The 21223-nt window shown below is 41.7% G+C and overlaps 1 protein-coding gene across 1 annotated transcript in view; it reads left to right on the top strand.

Moving 5' to 3' along the window:
* Positions 1-21223, top strand: part of LOC149307433 (leucine-rich repeat serine/threonine-protein kinase 1-like) — a 158655-nt gene that overhangs the window by 100790 nt on the left and 36642 nt on the right. Inside the window, exons 3-9 of the mRNA XM_089539164.1 lie at positions 15517-15680; positions 17089-17260; positions 17650-17829; positions 18412-18560; positions 19018-19244; positions 19863-19990; positions 20504-20667. Of these exons, the coding sequence (XP_089395290.1) occupies positions 15517-15680; positions 17089-17260; positions 17650-17829; positions 18412-18560; positions 19018-19244; positions 19863-19990; positions 20504-20667 (1184 nt within the window). The remainder of the gene's footprint in view (positions 1-15516; positions 15681-17088; positions 17261-17649; positions 17830-18411; positions 18561-19017; positions 19245-19862; positions 19991-20503; positions 20668-21223) is intronic.

Below are 21223 nucleotides of genomic sequence, written 5' to 3'. Positions count from 1 at the left end.
GTTCTATCTGTACTATACATTGGCCTGTGCCTGTTTTAGCAATCTCTCTGTATATGAGTTGTTGTTGTTTAAGAAATGTTGCTGAAATTATGCCAGCAAGGAATGAAAGATCATTTGAACCTCTCTTCAAAGCAGTGCTATGTTCTAGTTTGCACTCCCTTTTCTTTTTCTTTCAAGACTCGGTAAATTTCCCCCCTCCCCCATTTCAAGTCTGATCTGTTATATTTGGAACATATCAAGTGTTGGCTAATCTGACTGGCTATCTGATGTAGCTTTTTATCACACAACATGGCTCGCCTCAGCAATGTGGGTATTGGTTTTGAAAGCACCTTAATGTGAGGTGCCTAGTTTTCTTCTGCTTTGCATAGATTAAATATGTATGATCTTGCCTTAACCTGGAGGATTTGGAGCCGATGATCTTCTGACCTCTTCAAGCTTTATGGTTTTATAAGGATGGCTTACAATTACAGTGGTACCCCGGGATACGAATTGATCGCGTTACGAAATTTCCGGGGTACGAAAAAGTTAGATTGGAAAAAACTGTTCCGGGTAACGAAAGATTTTTCGGGTTACGAAATTTATGTCGGCGCGTTTCGGCGCGAAATTCAAATCCGAAGCGCGGCTAGCGGCTTTCCAGCGCTAACGGAAAGCCTTTTCGGGTTGCGAAATGTATCGGGTTACGAACGGCGCCGCGGAACGAATTAATTTCGTAACCCGAGGTAGCACTGTATATCATAAAGGCTGCCATGAGGGACTAGGGCCATCCTGATCCCTCTGCAATGCCTCTGTCTGTGGATCTGAGGCAGGACCAGGGCTTAGTGCCAAGCCTCTGTCAATACAGCTGTTTGGGTATTTGCCACATATTCCAGAGATGACAAATCAGGGCTATATAAACACACTTGCGCCATTGCCAAAGCAACCCAGAGAACATGAGGACATTGATAACTATTATGTGGCAATCTACCCAGCTGGCTTTTGGTTATCAGAGACAGGGATGCAAAAGCTCCACTCATCTTATATGTCTTGCAGGGAAATCTTCTCTGGCAAGGAAAAAAAAATCAATCAGTCTGGATCGAGAGTTAATGATGACCAGGATTCTGTTGTAGGTTGTCATAGCTCCTGCTTTAAACATCCTTGCCTTCACACACATACACACACACACACACCCCCAGCAGTAATGCCATAATCAGTGGTGGAAGTTGCCCCATAGGAGATATGCATAGCTTCATCAGTGCAAAAACCATTTTAAAAAGCCTGAAAATACATGTATTCCAGTCTCATTTAGTGATGGTTACTGCTACTGTGGCATGCGCCCTATGCTTAATTGTAACTGTGTGTCCATTGTTTTGGTAATCTTCTATGCTGCCCTGTAACAGCAGTGCACCTTGGAAAATGGGTTTAAAAACTTGGCCAGTATTCTGTATCAGCTACTTAGTTAAGTATACTAAACTAAGTAACCTCTCCTGGCCTGACCCCAGCAAACCTGCAGAAATGTCACTTACCTTTTCTGACCACCGGCAGAATGGACCTCCTTCTTCCTTTATAGCTGATGCTCGCTGAAGGAGATGGAGTGGGGAGTTATTACTGAGTCCCTGTACCAAGAGGAAGGCAGGATATAAATAAATAAAATAATCATAATAATTGCCACAATAGTAACAACTGTGACTAAGTAGCAGTTGTGAGTATTTACTTTCATCTCTGTTGATGAAAAGAATGAATTAGAAATGGCAGAAACTGAAATCCATTTTCTTAGAAGTATAAACTCATGTAGTAAATGCAAGAAGCAGGGAAATCCCCCTAATATTGTTAAAATGTCCCACACACACACACACACACACACACACACCAGAGGGGTTGATACAGCTTAGCCTCATGAAGACTTTGGGTGAACATAAATGCTTTTTACATTTCTATGGATGTTTTAAGAGACTCTGGTCCATAACACAAGGCAGTAATAATCCAGTTTGAGACTGCTCTAGCTGCCCTGGCTCAGTGTTAGGGGATTTGGGGAACTGTAGTTTATTGTGGCCCCAGAGCTCTCTGACAGAGAAGGCTAAATGTCTCACAAAGCTACAATTCCTAAAGTTCCCTAGCATTGAGCCAGGACAGTTAAAGCGGTCTCAGACTGGATTATTTCTGTTGCGAAAGAACTGGTCTGCTGGGAACTTTACATTCCAGCCTTTATTTTGGAAGACCAATTGGCATCAACGTTTGGGTGCTTCAGGCACCAAAGTCAAAGCATGGCTTTCGTGAAAAGTTTTGGTGTGGAGGCCGGGGGTACTAATTCATTCTGTGCCCTTTGGACATGTGCTACAGTCTTCTACAGTTTTAAGTGACAAACAACTTAACATGTTTGTTTCAGCTTTTTAAAACACTGTTATTTATTTGTCGTACATTTATTTATCTTCCTCGAACCCTAGGGCACCACAGTCAACATTTTTTTATTATTATTAACATCTATACAAATTTACGTAACATCTCTCTCATTACAGCCAAATGTGCTTATACTTTAGTCTAATACCTCTTGAATTTCACATCAGTCTTAACTAATAACTATGCATAAATTTAAATTTCTGTTTTCTCCTTATAATTAGCTAAATAAATGAAATCTTCTTCTCTGTGCCATTAACTTCCATTTTCAGCATCTTATGAAGGGTTTTTTTAAAAAAATACTTTTAATCGATGCTCTGATATATTGTATCATCCGCTTATTCCCCACATCTTGCTTAATTGTAACCGAGTCGTTGCTACCTTGGGTTCTATAATATCATTGGGTAAACAATACCTATTTGCAAATTGTCTTCATTCTCCGTTTTTAATTGTTTAATCTAAATTCCACAAAATGTACTGCATATATTTTGTTTTAGCTTTATATATATATATATATATATATATATATATATATACTGTATATAACATTCAATCATCACATTCAACATTTAAATATTAAACATTTCATAATGACAGCCAGTGTGGTGGTGCAGTGGTTTGAGCATTTGACTATAACTCTGGGGATCAGGGTTCAAATCCTGGCTCGGCCATGGAAACCTATTGGGTGACCTTGGGCAAGAAGTCACACTCTCTCAGCCTCAGAGGATGGCAATGGTAAGCCCTCTCTGGAGAAACTTACAGAGAAAACTCTGTGATAAGGTTGCCTTAGGCTGCATCCACATCAGAGAAATAACCTGCTTTGGCACCACTTTAACCCTTTCTGGCTCAAGGCTATGGAATTCTCGGAGTTGGAGTTTGTTGTGGACCCAGAGCAGAGTGGAGCTTAAGGAAGGGAGGCCCCACAACATACTCCAACTCCCAGAATTCCATAGCCTTGAGCCAGGATACAGAAAACTGTTACCCAACCGGGTTACCAGAAGTCAGGAACGACTGAAGGGCACACAACACCAACAAAATGTGTTATTTGACTACAAATATAACCAATTAGCAGCACCACCTTGAGCTCATAGGGAAGAACAGAAGCATTCAATTATTATTATTATTATTATTATTATTATTATTATTATTATTTTCTTATATGCCGCCTTTCTCCCAATATAGGGACTCAAGGTGGCGAAACATTCTAATAAACCAACAAATACATCACACAACCAACATTTACTATGCATTACATACAGATAACTTCCCATGTTACATATACAAGTACATACAAGAACAATACTTCACATTCAACTTTTTTTATCTTACATTTTATTTATTCTACACTGTATTTACTTATTCTACATTTTATTTTATTTCATTTATTCTACATTATATCTATATTTTATTTAGTCTACATTATATTTATTCTACATTTTAGATAAGCATAGAAACATATTAACATAAGACACTGTAACTTTCCTACTACCCATGTCTCCATTTTTACAACGTATACTTTTATATTATGTCTGCAAATTCTACTTTAACACCTATAATGTATTTTAAAAGTGTAAATCTTAATTCAGTTAATGCACTGTACCATCCTTATCCATCTCTCTCTCTCTCTCTCTCTCTCTATATATATATATATATATATATATACATATACAACTCTATTCAGTTCAAGACATTAGCCATTATTAATATTCTCTTATAAATGTTTCTTTTCCCTTAAGGTTATGGCAAAATACTTCTACATAAATATATAACCAATTCAGTCTTATTATTAATTATTATTATTATTATTATCATTATTATTTTCCTTCCCTCAGAGGCTCTACGTGAGGGAGTTAAATTCCCCTCAGAGAAGCCATTATAAATTTGTACCCTAAATCTTTTTCTTTCTTTCTTTCTAAACCCTAAGGTTATGGCAAAATACTTCTACATAAATATATAACCAATTCGGTCTTTATTATTATTATTAATAATAATAATAATTATAATTATCATTTCCCTCTCACAGACTCTAAACGTGAGTTAAATCCCCCTCAGAGAAGCCCGCAACAAACTCCCAACTCCCAGAATTCCATAGCCTTGAGCCAGAAAGAGTTAAAGCGGTGCCAAACCGCGTTATTTATCTCCAGACATTAGCAATTATTCATATTCTCTTACAAATTTGTACCTGAAATCTTGTTTTCTTTTCCCTTTCCCTTAACATTATGGCAAAATAAAATACTTCTGCATAAATATATAACCAATTCGTTCTTATCATTATCATGATTAAAAACAAAATTCCCCCTCAAGAGGCTTTAAACGTGAGGGAGTTAAATTCCCCTCAGAGAAGCCCTTATAAATTTATACCTTAAATCTCTCCCCCCCCCTTTTTTTTTTAAACCTTAATATTATAGCAAAATACTTCTACATAAATATATAACCAATTCGGTCTTGTTATTATCATTATTAAACAAAATTCCCCCTCAGAGGCTTTAAACGTGAGGGAGGTAAATTCCCCTCAGAGATGCAGTATTGTGAGGCAACCGCGCTGAGGCGTCGTCGCCTCAGGCGGCTTTTCGGAGGCGGAACGGGGCTGCCTCCTCCTCGCCTGCCTCCCTCCCTCCCTTCCTTCCCGGCCCCGAGCTTCATGAAAGGAAGGAGGCTGCCGCCAGTCTCGCCCGGCCATGAAGCGACTTTGAGGAGAAAAGGGAGGACAAGCCCCTGAGGAGAAATAACTATAAGTTTAAATAGCCGCGTTAAAAGTGCCAACAATAGTCGTGAAGCCTTCGCTGTTAAACGTTTATTACTCCGCCAACGAGTAACTGATAATTAATTAAATGTTTATTAAAATTACTATGAGGGAATTAATTATTCACTTTTGGGAAAGGGGAAAAAACAAAGGAGCCCGGAGCGGCTTCTCTGAGCCGCGCGCCTCTGAGGAAAAAGAAGAGAACTTCGACGTTTTCACCTCAGGAATGCCAGGCTGCGCGACTGCGCCTGCGCAGAAAAAAGGGCGGGAAAGGAGGGCGAGCGCGATTAGGCTTCGAACGCCTTGTTCAATTAGAGGGCCGCCATTTTGTTACCCTAAGTGGAAGTTAGCCTCACTTTGGGTTTTTTTTCTTTTCTTCTTCAGCCTCTTTTTGACTTAATAATAATAATAGTAGTAATAATAATATTTATTTTTATTCTGCCTCTCCCTACAGATGGAGTTGGGTTACATTAAAAAGAAGTAAAAGCACATAAAACATAACCAAAAAGAAGACTTCAGGTGGAGGGTGGCCATTTTGTTGCCCTTGGTGGAAGTTAGCCTCATTTTGGGTTTTTTCTTCTTCAGCCTCGTTTTGACTTTTTTTAAAGAATTAATTCAGTAAACAATATACACATACATATACACACTATATTTTAACATATACATATATTTTAGATTTTAGAATTAGACTTAGATTGACAAAGTATTTATAGAGTGGATGTGTATGTTGAAATACATATCCACTCTCTCTCTCTCTCTCTCTCTCTCTCTCTCTCTGTGTGTGTGTGTGTGTGTGTGTGTGTGTGTGTATATATATATATATATATATACTTTGTGAATCTCTAATTCTTAATTCTAAAATCTAAAATATATGTTACCTATATATCCTTAATAAAATTAATTAGTTACATCAAGGTTATATTTGGATCTTTGTCCTCTTTGGTTTCTCTTTCTATCCTATTCTTCTATTCTTCATTCCTTCATATATATATATATATATATATATATATAATGGGAATGATTTCTACATAAGTCAAAGGTCCAAAACACACTGGAGAAATAATAACTGAGGTTTATTGAGACTGCTTTAACTGCCCTGGCTCAGTGCTAGGGAATTCTGGGAACTTCAGTTTTTGTGAGACATTTGGCCATCTCTGTCAGAGAGCTCTGGGCCCACAATAAACTACAATTCCCAGGATTCCCTAGCACTGAGCCAAGGCAGTTAAAACAGTCTCAGACTGGATTATTTCTGCAGTGTGCTTTGGACCTAAGAAGCATGGATTTACATTTCTGTGATCCAAAACACACTTTGTGAGGGGAATGTGGAATGCATTTAGAGAAAGAACTGGATAAAAATATTACAGTAAATAAAAATGGATTTGAACTCTTTTGTCTTGCTGATTTCAGCCTTCAAAATACTGAACCAACTTTGCTAATAGCCAGTGATAGGTCACACCTCTTCATGGTCTTTGTCTAATAATCTTTTTCTCAGGCTCTCTCAGTGCATCTACACTGGAGAAATAACCCGGTTTGGCTCCAGTCTGGGCTCACAACAAACTCCAACTCCCAAAATTCCATAGCCTTGAGCTAGGATGCTGAAAAACGGTGCCAAACCGGGTTATTTCTCCAGTGTGGACGCAGCCTAAGCCAGTGACCATCCTATGCTTTGTGTGAAGTCTTTGTTGCTAAACAGTTTCTCTGGGTATCCCTCCCAAGTTCTGCTAGGAGAAAAAAAACAAGGGAGAGGATTTGCTTTTTACTCACTTCCTCTTTATAGGTATTTGTTTGTTTAAAAACATTATATCCTACTTGGTCTTCAAAAAGAACCAAATGATTAAAAACTCATATGTTTAAAAAAATCATAAGATAGTGAAAGCATTTGCCAGCCAACAGGTAAATAAACAAGACCCCATTAAAAGACTCTTCTGCCACAACAAGTTGAGATCCAAAAGCCTCCTAAATGAAAAGGTGGCTGTGAGGGTGGTGTGCCTTTGTGTTGTTTCTGACTTATGGTGACCCTAGGCAAAGCTGTGACAGGCTTTCTTGGCAAGATTTGTGCAGAGGGGGGTTTCCTCTGAGGCTGAGAATGTGGGACGTGCCCAAGGTTAGCCAGTGGGTTTCAGTGGCCAAATAGCAATTCGAATCCTGGTCTCCAGAGCTGTAAACCAATGCTGAAATCACTGCACCATGCTCTTACTAACAAAAAGAGACCAGAGAGGGGGCCAACTGAGCCTCCAGTGTGAGGGAAACCCACAAATCCACATCCTAGGAGCAGCTACAGAGGAGGTCTTCTCCTATGCCTTCAGCAAATGTGCCTGCGATGGTGGTGGGTCCGAGAGAAAGCTCTTCTGCAAAGATTGCAAGACTCTGGTGTGTGTTGGGTGTGTGTTGTACAAGTCACAAACACTGCTCAAATCTAAAGATGGCTGGGTAGCTCATACAAACTCCCCAGACTCTACCTTACTCTGGGTGAAGTCACAATAAAATGGAAGAAGGCACCCTCCCTCTGTATTCTCTCCTGAGCTTCTTGTTATCTGGCCAGGATAATGGAGACAATTCAACATATGAGCTGCCTTGTGCACAAATGCTAGTGCTGCTCTAATTCAGCCTCCTGTCCTCATCTTTAATGCATCATCCTATTGTGACATCTGCATGTTTGTCCCTTAATCCTCAGAAACTGGAGGAACAAGAGTGGGCAATCCTGCTGCATTTGCAAAATGGCCTCTTTAAAAACATACCCCTCTAATAGTTCATCTCTTTGACTTTAAAAAAACAAACAAACACGTTCTCGTAAATAATGTCTTGACTTTTCTCTCTCTGTGTCACCATGCATTTTGTGTGGTCCAAATAGTTTGACTGGAGAGGGGTGTCTGGCATGAGGATGGTAGACCTTTCCACTCCTCCATTTGGTGGAATAAGAGTTCTGAATTTGCAATCTCGAGGTGATATTCTCTTGTATGTTTGGAAGTTTCTTGGATTATGGATAGACATTTGTGGCTGCTAGTCACATGGATCTGTGGCACTGCTAGCTGGTTGTGAATTGGATTGACTCTTGTTTCAGTCCTCCAGAACTACTGTGTCTTCTGGCAACAGCAAGTTTCTCCTCCAACTCTATGCTGTTTAACATTTTTTCCTCACTACAAGATCTCTAGAAATGAGTAGGATTTGGAACTCAGGAGAAAGCTCCTATCTTTTCATCACAGTTTAATTAATTAATCTGGAATAATAGATCCTGTTTATCTGATGCAGGTACATGTATGCCACCTGCATCATGTAAGCTTTTATTGCTTTCCTTAGGGCAAAGCCGACTCTGGCTGTCTGACGCTGACTATGGACTATGTGACAGATCAATCTCCAAATTGGTTAAACTCAGACAACTGGAATTAAGACAGCTTCCTTGAGGATAAATCCAAACAATCTGGCTTCGTTGATTTGAATGCCAAACTGGGTTAAATCTAAGTGTTCCAGTTTATTTTCTTCAAGGATTGGGGCTGCTGCAATGAGTACATTTCTTAATTTATTTAGTATTGTGATATTTAGTACATGTATGCCACCTTTCTTATTCAGTACACTGATAAGGCAGTATACCTTATCTATTATTTATAACCTTATCACCATTGAAGTGAAGGTTGTATATAAAGGGACAGTCTTTTGCAGCATTACTCTTCAGATGTGTTTGATAGCAATGCCTATCGCCCCCAGCTAGATAAGGATGATGGTAGTTGAAGTCAAACGCAGCTGCAATGTGATGGGTCTGGGAGCCAAGCATAAGAATGCCAAAGTAACTCCCATCCAACTTGTGACAAGACTTGGACCTGCTGAGATTCACCAGATTTCATATAAGAGACTATGGTTAAGGCTCCACCCTGATTATGATTGTATAACTGTTTGATGGCTGGATATTTTAAGGAGCTAATATGAATGTGTAATTCAGTATTAGTATTTTCTAGATTGTGTTTTGGATTGTATTGTGTTATTTTAATGATGTAATCCCGCTTCGATCCTTGGGAGAGGCGGGAAATATAAATAAAAAATATTATTATTATTATCTGATGTGCCCTCGGAACATATTTTTATGGTCATTGTGGCAACCACACAATTCTGATCTTTGCTATTGTTGCTGTGTGCCTTCAAGTCATTTCTAACTTATGACGACCCACTGCAGATGAAACTTTCAGGGTTTTTTCTTGGGATGATTTGTTCAGAGGATGTTTGCCATTGACATACCCAAAGTCACCCAGTGGGTTTCATGGCTGAGCTGGGAATTGAAACCAAGTCTCCAGATTCATAGTTCAACACTCAAACCACTATGCCATGCTGGCCTTTCAATATTGCCCTCGTCGTTTCCCCAGATGGCCACATTTTCTTCCCAGGACACTATGATTTGGGGATTCCCCAATGTATGCCTGATTTTTCTTTTAAAAATACCTGAAATGCTTTTCCTAAGGCGTTGTGACTTTGCAGTAAGAACTTTCTATTAAACTATGCTGATATATTGGCCTTACCTGGAATATGGTGCCCAGTTCTAGGTGCTACCATTCAGGGAGGATGTTGATAAGCTGGAACATGTCCACAGAAAGGTGGCCAAGATGATCCAAAATCTGAAAACCAAGTGTGATGTGGAACGAGTTAAGAGATCAGAATATATTTAGCTTGGAGAAGAGAAAATTAAGAAAAACATTTTCAGTAGTGGAGAACATGGCTGCCATTTTTAAAATACTGTATCGGAAAAGGTGGAGCAAGCTTGTTTTCTGCTGCTCCAGAGACTATAACACTAAGCAGTGGGTTCAAATGACAAGAAAAGAGATTCCACCTAGATATTTGAAAGAACTTCATTACTATGATCCAAAACACACTGCAGAAATAATCCACTTTAAATGCCCTGGTTTAGTGCTAGGGAATCCTGGGAACTGTAGTTTATTGTGGCACCAGAGTGCTCTGACAGAGAAGGTTCAATGTCTCACAATGCTTTTCTTTTCATCTACATCTTACTCACACCAGCTCCGTACTCCATGTCAGAGTATGCAAGAGCTATCTATGCCGGATTTGATGAGTTAAGTGTCTTACAATTTCTGAGCTTGTGGACTTAAAATTGAGCTTGCTTGAGGGGTTTGGAGACACGTTTCTGAATAATGACAGCAAGGTGAGTTCGGTGTCTGAAGTGGCCGTTTTATAGGGATGTACAGGCCCATTCCTTGCAGTTCTCTTGTATCAGAGCACTTTCATTTGGATGTTGTAGTGAAATGAAATTTCAGGCAACCCCTTGCTCTGCGGTAAAGTTATCAGTGTAAGTATCCAAGTGTGTATTTCATAGATTTTGTGGGGTTTTTGAACTATGTGGCCATATTCTGGTCAAGTTTATTTGTGACATTTTGCCAGCATCTGTGGCTGGCATCTTATCTAAAGATGCCAGCCACAGATGCTGGTGAAGCATCAGGAATAAATTTTTCCTAGCCACAAAAAAAATATGGATTCTGGCCGTGAAAGCCTTCGACTTCACATTGTATATTTCAAAGTTCTACAGTTTCCAAACTATTCAAGTCACAGAAGTCACACTTCTGCCATTTACAGATGTCAAAATATTTGAAAGCTGCTTCTGTTGTTTCAGTGTTTGCACCATGAAGGATCTGAGAGTTGTACTGTACTGTTTATCGTGATTCCTGTTTTACAATGCACTAATGCATTTGCATTAGCTTAGCCTGTAGAAGAAGACCAAAGGAGCATTATTCTGTCCTTTGCCGGAAACACTTATACTGTATGTTTGAAAAGTTTGTCAGTTGGAACTGTATTTAAAATGTATCCTTTACTATTTTTAGGAACATCTTCCACCGATTTCTGTTTCTGGATGCCTGCGTTTTCATAAGACATCTAATGATGATGATGATGATGTTTCAGGGTGTTCTTTTTAACTTTTAAATTTCTGTAGAGTTTCCGTTGGATTGTTTTGTTCTGTAGAAGCTAGGTCAAAAGCAGAGTGATCATGACAGACTGAAAAAGCTGCTTGCAGATTAGACTAATTCTTGCAGGAAGCAAACTGGTGTGTTTAAAATACTGCCTTTTTCTATGAATCCTATTAATAAAGCAGGGTGATTCCCAAGGAAAGCCCTGTCTGAAGGCACCCTGGAAGTTAGACTAAAGTTCAAAACACACTGTAGACATAATCCAGGTTTGCACCGCTTTAACTGCCCTGGCTCAATGCTAGGGAATGCTGAGAACTGTAGTTTTGTGAGACATTCAGCCTTCTCTGTCAGAGAGCTCTGGTGCCACATTAAACTACAGTTCCCAGGATTCCATAGCACTCTGCCAGGGCAGTTAAAGTGGTGACAATCTGGCTTATTTCTGCCATGTGGTTTGGATCTGAGATGTAACGGTAGTTCTGCCTTTGATATTCCACTTCTGGTACTGGCTGACTCCAGGGATTTGTGTCACCAGTTTGCAAAGGCATGTATAATCCCTGCAGGGCCTTGGAGAACATGTGAAGGGACAGGGTGATCGGTCAAAGTCAGAAGGATGCTGGAATACTGGCACAGGTTTGTTTCCACTGATATTTGGACTTATTTTCAGTGATAGGGTTGATGCGAAGGATAGGAAGGGGCTGAGATGTCTGCCTGCTTCCACCAAAAAGAGCTTATCATCTTAGGCTGGTGTTCTGTTCAGTAGATGCACGATCGTAAGCTAGACTTCAAAAAATCATAACCACTGAGGTTTCACACCTTTTCAGACAGGCAACACCTGGACCAAAAGGTTTCTTGGGTGCTGTAGATCTGGGCATTGGGAAACAGTGTCTACAATGTGATTTCTGGACCCTGCCTGAGCATTGGGATCCCATCAGCTGCTCAAACCTACTGCTCTTGACTGCAGACTGGAGAACAAATGCTCTCAGGTTCCTGGTGCAGTCATCCACAGTTTAGTCTCGTCACCAATGCCATGTCAGATGGAACAATGCCCAGGTTTTCATTGCATTGCTGTCCCTTTTGTGTGAAAGAAGACTTTTGGAACCTGTGCCGGTATCCCAGCATCCTTCTGACTTTGACCGATTATCTGGTCCGTTTGCCCTTCACACATTCTCCAAGACCTTGCAGGGATTATTGATACCTTTGCAACTTATTGACACAAATCCCTGGAGTCATCTCGGATGTCTTGGCAACTTGAGCTCCGTTTTGAATAATTGACAAGGAAGGGTTAGTCAGACTTTTAGTAGCCTAAGCTGTGCATTTCAAGGATATTTACTGACAGTCACAGATTGATCCAAACGCTTCCTTTTGTTTAAGGGTGCACTAAAATGCCACCATCCCATGCTAAGCTGTTCCTAGTCAATGCAGAGGCAAATGAAAAGGTGATGCTCTTTCTCAGGACAGACTCACACATGTTTTCCTTGTTCAAGCTGCGGGAGATTGGGGTTGCCAGGTGTCCCTTCTTATAAGGGATGACCCTTATTTGTGGGTAAGAAAGCTTGTCCCTTAATATATTGGCAGGGATCCTTTATTAGAAAAGATGTCTCCCCTGTTTGAAGTTTGGAAAGCTTTTCCATTTATGTAGACTGGACAAGATGCCAAAAAAGCCCATGTTTTGGTGTGCTGTCCCTTCATAAAGATAGACATGTAATTTAGGAATGTGGACGATATATTAATTTTACAGAGAACTATATAGCTTAGGTTAATTGAAATCATTACTCGGTATATAGGTAGAGCACAAACTTGACAAGAACTGTTGCCAGATTTTTAATCTTGCATATCATGCATTCCAACTCACCTCATTGCTATTTTAAAAACCTGGCAACAAAACAGGAGCTAGAGGTAATCTTTTAAATGAATGGCAGTTCAGGCATTTGCACTAGAATCATGTGCTGACCTCATTGCTCACAGTTCATTGCCACTCTGGGTGTGCATATGTGTGTGTACATCAGATGGAGTGGAGTCCACAAAAGATGGTTGTTGTTGTGTGCCTTCAAGTCATTTCTGACTTCTGGCAACCCTGAGACAACCCTATCATGGGATTTTCATGGAAATATTTCTTCAGAGGGGGGTTAGACATTGCCACATAACAGCAGGAAAGAATGTAAAAAGACCTTGTAAAAAGTAGCTGCTTTGTCAGAGGCTTTAGTAATTTATGTATGCCTGTATAGACCAAAGCAGAATATATTTGTCATGCATACTATATGGAGTTATTTCATTTATAGTGTTTGGCTGTGGAGAATATTCTTTCACAAAGAGGTTGACACCTTTCCTTTTAGTAAAGTGGCATGTCCTTCATCAGCATGTCTGTCACTTGAAATCTTTCTAGGAGGTCTTTCCCTTGTAAACAGGCAGAAAGTACCCTTTCTGTGGTGGCCACCAAATAAAGGACGTTCTGTCCCAATGTATTTGCCTAGCAATTTTCCTATTGTATTTTAAGTGCCAAGTAAACTCCTTGCTATTGTCTGATGGCCTTAATGGGATTTAATAATGTCTGAGATCCTTTGAATTGTCTTTGACATGAATTCCTTTATTTTAAAGATACAGAAGTATGGCTGTCCAGATGGTGCAATTCCCAATATTTCATCATTTTCGTTCATCATCATTGTTGGCTAGGGCAGATGGGAGATACAGTCTGATGGCATCTGGAAGGACAATTGTTTGCTACCCTTGCTTCATTTTTTGTTTGGGTTCTGGCTTGCCAATCCACTATTGACAGCTGAGAAAGAGAGAACAAGAGAAAGAGAGTTGTTTGTTTTGTTGCATCTTAAGAGTTTTATGCTGAAAAGAGCCCTAATGCCCAGTGGTTGTGGTGAACCATGAGTCATAGGCCCCCATACAGACAGGCCAAAATAAAGCTGCTGTGGGTCACTTTGGAGGTATGCTGTTTAAATAGTGTAAGAGATAGTGTAAGCATCTTGGACTGCCTGAAGGAAGAGGCCCCTCCCTCCTCAACTGTCATCTTGGCCTCAGAGGGAGCCATCAGGCAGACCCAGCAACATCTTGGACTGCCTGAAGGAAGAGGCCCCTCCCTCCTCAACTGTCATCTCGGCCTCAGAGGGAGCCATCAGGCAGACCAGCAGCATCGGGGACTGCCTGAAGGAAGAGGCCCCTCCCTCCTCAACTGTCATCTCGGCCTCAGAGGGAGCCATCAGGCGGACCAGCAACATCTTGGACTGCCTGAAGGAAGAGGCCCCTCCCTCCTCAACTGTCATCTCGGCCTCAGAGGGAGCCATCAGGCAGACCCAGCAACATCTTGGACTGCCTGAAGGAAGAGGCCCCTCCCTCCTCAACTGTCATCTCGGCCTCAGAGGGAGCCATCAGGCAGACCAGCAGCATCGGGGACTGCCTGAAGGAAGAGGCCCCTCCCTCCTCAACTGTCATCTCGGCCTCAGAGGGAGCCATCAGGCAGACCAGCAACATCAGGGACTGCCTGAAGGAAGAGGCCCCTCCCTCCTCAACTGTCATCTCGACCTCAGAGGGAGCCATCAGGCAGACCCAGCAACATCAGGGACTGCCTGAAGGAAGAGGCCCCTCCCTCCTCAACTGTCATCTCGGCCTCAGAGGGAGCCATCAGGCGGACCAGCAACATCTTGGACTGCCTGAAGGAAGAGGCCCCTCCCTCCTCAACTGTCATCTCGGCCTCAGAGGGAGCCATCAGGCAGACCCAGCAACATCTTGGACTGCCTGAAGGAAGAGGCCCCTCCCTCCTCAACTGTCATCTCGGCCTCAGAGGGAGCCATCAGGCAGACCAGCAACATCAGGGACTGCCTGAAGGAAGAGGCCCCTCCCTCCTCAACTGTCATCTCGGCCTCAGAGGGAGCCATCAGGCAGACCAGCAACATCAGGGACTGCCTGAAGGAAGAGGCCCCTCCCTCCTCAACTGTCATCTCGGCCTCAGAGGGAGCCATCAGGCAGACCCAGCAACATCGGGGACTGCCTGAAGGAAGAGGCCCCTCCCTCCTCAACTGTCATCTCGGCCTCAGAGGGAGCCATCAGGCAGACCCAGCAACATCAGGGACTGTCTGAAGGAAGAGGCCCCTCCCTCCTCAACTGTCACCTCGGCCTCAGAGGGAGCCATCAGGCAGACCAGCAACATCTTGGACTGCCTGAAGGATGAGACTTCTCCCTCCTTTAACTGTATTTTTATTGTATTAACGATTTTACTGTACACCGCTATGATCATCGCGGAATAGCGGTCTATAAATAAAACATATTATTATTATTATTATTAAATGATGCATGCGTCCTAAGAGTCTGGAAGCTGCGCCAAAGCTGCACTCTAGTCCTTAGGACTCGATCATGGCTTTGGCATGGCTTCCAGACTCTTAGGACGCATGCATCATTGAAACAGCATACCTCCAAAGTGACCTGAAGCAGCTTTATTTTGGCCTGTCTGTATGGGGCCATAGTTACATATATATTCACTCCTCTTCTGTTTGCATGCAGGGACCACAGACATGGGCGGAAGGCAATCCACAGCTGGCGATCCCTCCATTGGCCAGTTTCCTGCGACCGACACCATTCAGAACGCTTACAGAAGTGGAGAATTTGGGAAAGCTCAAGAGTTGATTAAAATGGTGTGTCAAGAGAACATCTCGCAAGTGGAAAAGGTGAAGGCACAGCACTGGGGCATTCACTTCCTTCAAGAAAAAGCAAGCAAGCAAAGAGCAACGCCTGCCCCTGAGAAGCTTAGATTGTGAAGTCTGATGAGTTGACAGTATATTCCCACAGGGCAGCTTTTGTCCAGTCTGGTGCCCTCAAGTTCTGTTGAACTTCATGTCCTATCATCTTGAACCAATGGTGCCAGGTTTGGGGAGTGGTAGACTGTGGGTGGCCTTATCATTCACTCCTGTCCCTTTTGCTGAAATAACCCTACATCCATCTGCCTTTCTGTTGACAATTTATAGAGCATAAGAAATTTCTTGCTAGCAGGTTTCTCTATTCAGCCCAATATTACCTACTCTGAGTGGCAGTGGCTGTACTGGGCCACAGTCAGAGAGATGTCTTTTACCTGATCTCTTCAATTTAATGTACTGGAGACTGTGCTTCACCACTTAGTTTTTCCTCCAAGGATTTTTAAAAATTATTTTTATTGATTTTCAAGTCTTTATAAGATAGTCAAACATTACAGTGCAATAACAAATATAACAATAACCACAGGGTGTGATGTTACCCAGTGATCATTAGTTAAGAACAGACATTTGTGCATCTTTATTCCAACATATAAATGTTGGTTCCCAAATGTTGGTCCTCCAGATGTTTTGGACTTCAGCTCCCAGATTGCTGGTCAAGCTGAGTGGGGCTTCTGAGAGATGAAGTCCAAAACACCTGGAGGAGTGAAGTTTAGGAACCACTTATCTAGGGAGTAGATCAATGATCCTTCCCATTGGTTGGTGATCCTTTTATTTTGGTTCCCTGACGTTGTTGGAGCACACCTTCCAGAATGCTTGACCGTTGGCCATGCTAGGAGAGGCTTTTGGAGGTGGAAGTACAACACCACCTGGGGACCCATGTTTGGGACCCAAATTTAGGCACCAAAGCTAAAAGCAGGTTTCTTAGGTGTCTTTTTTATCCCTTGTGCTTTTCAACATTAATGTTAGGTGGGGCCCATGGTGATTCATTGTTGAAATGATTCATTGTTGAAGGGAGTTCCCAGGGAATTGTCCGATTTGGATTTTCCAATGCGGGCACAATGGTATTATAAACCACTTGCAATAATTCTTCTTCTCCTTGGGTGGGATAGTTCCCCAGATACTCTTTTACTTCTGTTGGTTATTTTGGACCTGTTTCCACAGCATGTATGGGTGACAGTCATTTTCTAAAATTCCCAATGAGAAGACTGACCGCACTTGGTTTATTGAATGACTGATGCTTTGATAAGAGAAGTAGCACCACCTTACACAAACATTTAGAGGCAGCTTATGAAAGTGAAAATCCTTGTTAGTGGTTGGATTCAGTTCTCTTGACACCATTGGGATTCCTGTATAGTGTATATCATCTCTTCTCCTCCCCCAACAGGGCCACCTCTTAAGTCTGTCGGCTGCCTATGGGGACCTGCAGGCTGTGAAGTATATGCTGAAAGAAGCATGTGTTGTGGTGCCCCTTGAACCCAGTGACGACAACCCTGCTGTCATGGCGGCATATTTTGGGCACAAGGATGTTGCACAAGAACTCCTGGATTCTGTTCTCGGTAGGCTGAGTCTCCTTGTTCCTTCCTTGTCTCCAGTATGTTCTATCATGAGTACCAAATCTGCCCCTTAAAGTGGTATCACATTTTGTTGTTGTTGTTGCAAATTGCCATGTGTAAGCAAAGGAAAGGATATGCTATGCAATTCAGGGATTTATACTTTGGTGAGATATTTTCTCTTTTCTGTGGCACCACAACTACAATTCCCAAAATTCCATAGCATTGAACCATCATAGTTAAAGTCGTGTCAACCTGGATTATATCTGCACTGTGGATGTATTTTGTGCTTTTTAGTTTTTCCATGGAAGGTATCACTGTTTTGTGGATTTTGTATTTTGTTGAATGGAATAAGTATTTATTTAATTGCCATCTGTGAACAATTGTTTTAACAGGTCCTTCCAGTGCCTTGCAGCTTCTGAACTGGATGCTTGCTATTGCATGCCAACAAGGCCATCTAGAGTTAGTCAAATTGTTAGTCCTAACATACAAAGCAGATCCAGACAGCTGTGCAGTAAGGAAGAATGAATTTCCTGCTCTTATCCGATTGCCTCTTTACGCAGCTATAAAAGCAGGTATGTTACCATGGGCTCTGTACAAGTTCACTCCAAAAAATATTATCTTCCTGGCAATCCAAAAGGTATCTGGCCAAACTTCAAAGAACATGTTCTGGGTACGGACACTGAGGTCTAATCTGCACTGCAGAAATAATGCAGTTTGACATCTCTTTAGTTGCCTTGGCTCAGTGCTGTGAGATATTTAGCTATCTGTATCAGAGAGCTCTGGGGGCACAACATAATATGAATCCATAGGATGTAGTCATGGCAGTTAAAGCAGTGTTAAATTGCATTAATTCTGCAGTGCAGATTAGACCTGAGACTATCCATCGTCCTAGCCAATTCAAAGCTTGGAATATTATATGCGTTCACTGTATCTGAATATTTTACTTAAATAAATAAATAAACTACATCCATTTTGAGGAACCACACTTATCACAGTAGTTTCCTTTTAAAAATTCCCATATATTTTTAAATTAGTTGTCGCCGTGAACAATTTGGCATTTCAGATGTTGTTGTTTTGATAGTTGTTTAAAGTTGGAAATATAGTGCACACAAAGACTGCTTATCTTGGTATTTCTTTCCTGGGTTCTTTGTTAGGATATGAGGATGTAGCTGCCTTCTTGCTTGAGCATGGATCCTTCTTTTGTTCCTACATCTTGATGGACTGCCCTGGTTCAAGCAAACGCCTTCTTCGGAAATATTTTGTTGAAACAACCGTATTACCCAAGAGTGCACCTGCAAAAGCAGTGAGTAGCTGTGTGTAAACTGAAGGCGTTTAAGGGAATGGAGCATCTCTCTCTCCTTCGGTGGATGTGAGGCTGAGAGCAATTCCATCCCTTAGCTCTAGCTCACAAATAATTAAAAACAATACAGATTAAAAACTGTTGTTGTTGTTGTGTGCCTTCAAATTGTTTCTAATGTATGGCAACCCTAAGGCGAAACTATCATGGTGTATTTCAGAGGCTGAGAGTGTGCAACTTGTCTAATGTCATGGCTTCCAGTTGCACTTAACCAGATTTGAAAGGTCAGGTCTTGGACTATAGTTCACTGTGCCAGGCCGGCTGCCTGGGGATTCTGGAATTTGTAATCCGCCCCAAAGCAACTCTTCTAAGCTCTACATTCAGATAGTGGCAGGATGTCCTTGGTGTATCTCAGAGATTCAACACCTCCCTTTAAAATCTTCTCTGTTGCTTAAATCTTCAGGCTCTCTTGGTGAACTGGTCAAACCTGAAGCTTCCTTGGGTGGATCTCGATTGGCTGATTGATATCTCCCACCAGATAACTGAGCTCAACCTGGCTGCCAATTGCTTGACCTCGCTCCCATCCATTATCCCTTGGGGACTGATTAACCTCCAGAAATTGAACCTCAGCGAAAACCGATTAAGTGAGCTGCCTGAAGTCCACTCTTCAGATGGAATTATGTGCACAAAGTATGTGTCCTTACCATTAGAACTGTCATCTGGAACTAAACGTTTAGCATGAGCCACCTTTTGAATCAACCAAGGGTTGTGTTCAGTTTCTCCATTGGCTAGTTTGATAGCTTGAGGTATGAGCAAGCCTTGTGAAGTGACCAAATTAGGAACGCAAGGATTAATCTGATTCATCCAAATGAGAACACTATGGCTAATGGCTTTAGAACCAGGACAATGATTCATATATTCATCACATTTATTTTCTGTCTTCCTTCCAATGAGTGTGGTGGAGTCTTCTTCTTTGGAGGTTTTTAAGCAGAGGCTGGATGGCCAGCTGTTGGGAGTGCTGAATGGCAGGAATATTTTGTAGGACTCTTTACCATCTGGTTTGAATAGCAACCAACACTGTGGCAGGGTTATTCCTTATGATACATGCAAGCCCTTCTTCTGTGTTTCATAATCGGTGGTTGAGGGGAAGAATGCAGCCCCATAGCCTCCCACAGTTGCCATGACTTAGGGCAAGATCCCACAGAGGAACGTCTTGGTGGGAGACAATATGTTCATTCTAATTCTCTCATTTCCATTAGATTTTACTTGACGACCTTCTCCCCCTCATGTTCTTCTTTGAATCCACAGGTTGCTTGAGGTTGACATCTCCAACAACAGGTTTCTCAGTCTTCCTTCAGGATTCTTGCACCTCTGCAGACTCCAAAGGCTCGTTGCTGCCAAAAATTATTTAGAAAGGTTATTTGATGAGGACATCGGTGAGTCCATCTTGTTCTTGGAATTCCTAGTTGACGCAAATTATGCACCAGGCCATTTGTCTCTTCTTCTGGATTGGTGACAAAATGGGGAAGGCAGAACTACCTCTTGTTAAGAATGCAGGGAAGCTAAGCACTATAATCACGTTTTTAAACATAGCCCCAAGGTAAGGTAAGGGTCCAGTTGAGTTGAGTTTGCCTTTCCATTTCAATCTAGATCCATTTCAATCTGTTTTCAGACCTGGCTATGGGGCAAAGACAGCTTTGGTCACCTTGGTGGATGACCTACTCAGGGAACTGGACAAGGGATCCCTCAGGGTATTGTTTTGTCCCCCGTGTTATTTAACATCAATAAAAGATCTTTGTCCTTTAAGACAAAACAGCATGGTATACCATCAAGTATACTCTAATTTTATTTGAGGTTGCAACTTTCAGCAAGAGAGGTGACCCAGAAGCTCAAAGGACTGGGCCCAATCTAGACAAAAAATCTGTTGATGTTCCTTTTTCTTTTTAAAGGAATTAATTGGATTGGATTAAGGAAACTGCAGGAACTGGATGTCTCAGACAATAGATTATTGGAATTACCCATTCAATTTCTTCACTGTCTGAAGTCACTGAACATCCTCAATGTGACCAGGAATAATCTGAAGGTGTTTCCTCAGCCATGGGCTTGTCCCTTGGTAAGTCTGGACTGCGAGCAAGGTGGAAACAGTGTCAGACCAAATAGATAAAATACTGTGACCACGGATGCTGCATTAATGGCCTAAAGTAGCTGAGGGATGGTTGATCTTAAAGGAGCCCTGATGGTGCAGCAGTTAAATTCCGAGTATCGCAACCACAATGTTGTGAGTTCGATCCCAGGGCCCCAAGGTTGACTTAGCCTTCTATCCTTTCCTAGGCCGGTAAAATAAGTACCCAGCTTGTTGGGGGCAATTGGCTTACAGTTTGTAAACTGCTTAGAGAGTGCTGAGTTTACTCATAAGTGGTATAGAAATATAAATGCTATTGCTAAAGAGGGACTCACATGCCCCAGGAGAATATGGAGATGTAGCTTCAGCATCTGCATTTGCAGAAAAGGAAGAAATCCCAGAATTGCCCAAGTGTTTAGCAATTCAGGTCTTGGCTCTGGCAAGTGTCCAGTTCCAGTTCTAGCAATAGAAATCACAGTCACATATTGACACCTAGCTCCACCTGGGTTTTGGCCTGCATTGGAAGCCAAATCTTCACTGATTTGGA

Source organism: Sceloporus occidentalis, unplaced genomic scaffold (assembly GCF_023333645.1).
Source record: "Sceloporus occidentalis isolate IW3139 unplaced genomic scaffold, rSceOcc1.0.p SCAF_9, whole genome shotgun sequence".
In the NCBI taxonomy this organism is placed as follows: domain Eukaryota; kingdom Metazoa; phylum Chordata; class Lepidosauria; order Squamata; family Phrynosomatidae; genus Sceloporus; species Sceloporus occidentalis.
This window is presented reverse-complemented; position numbering and strand designations above follow the sequence as displayed.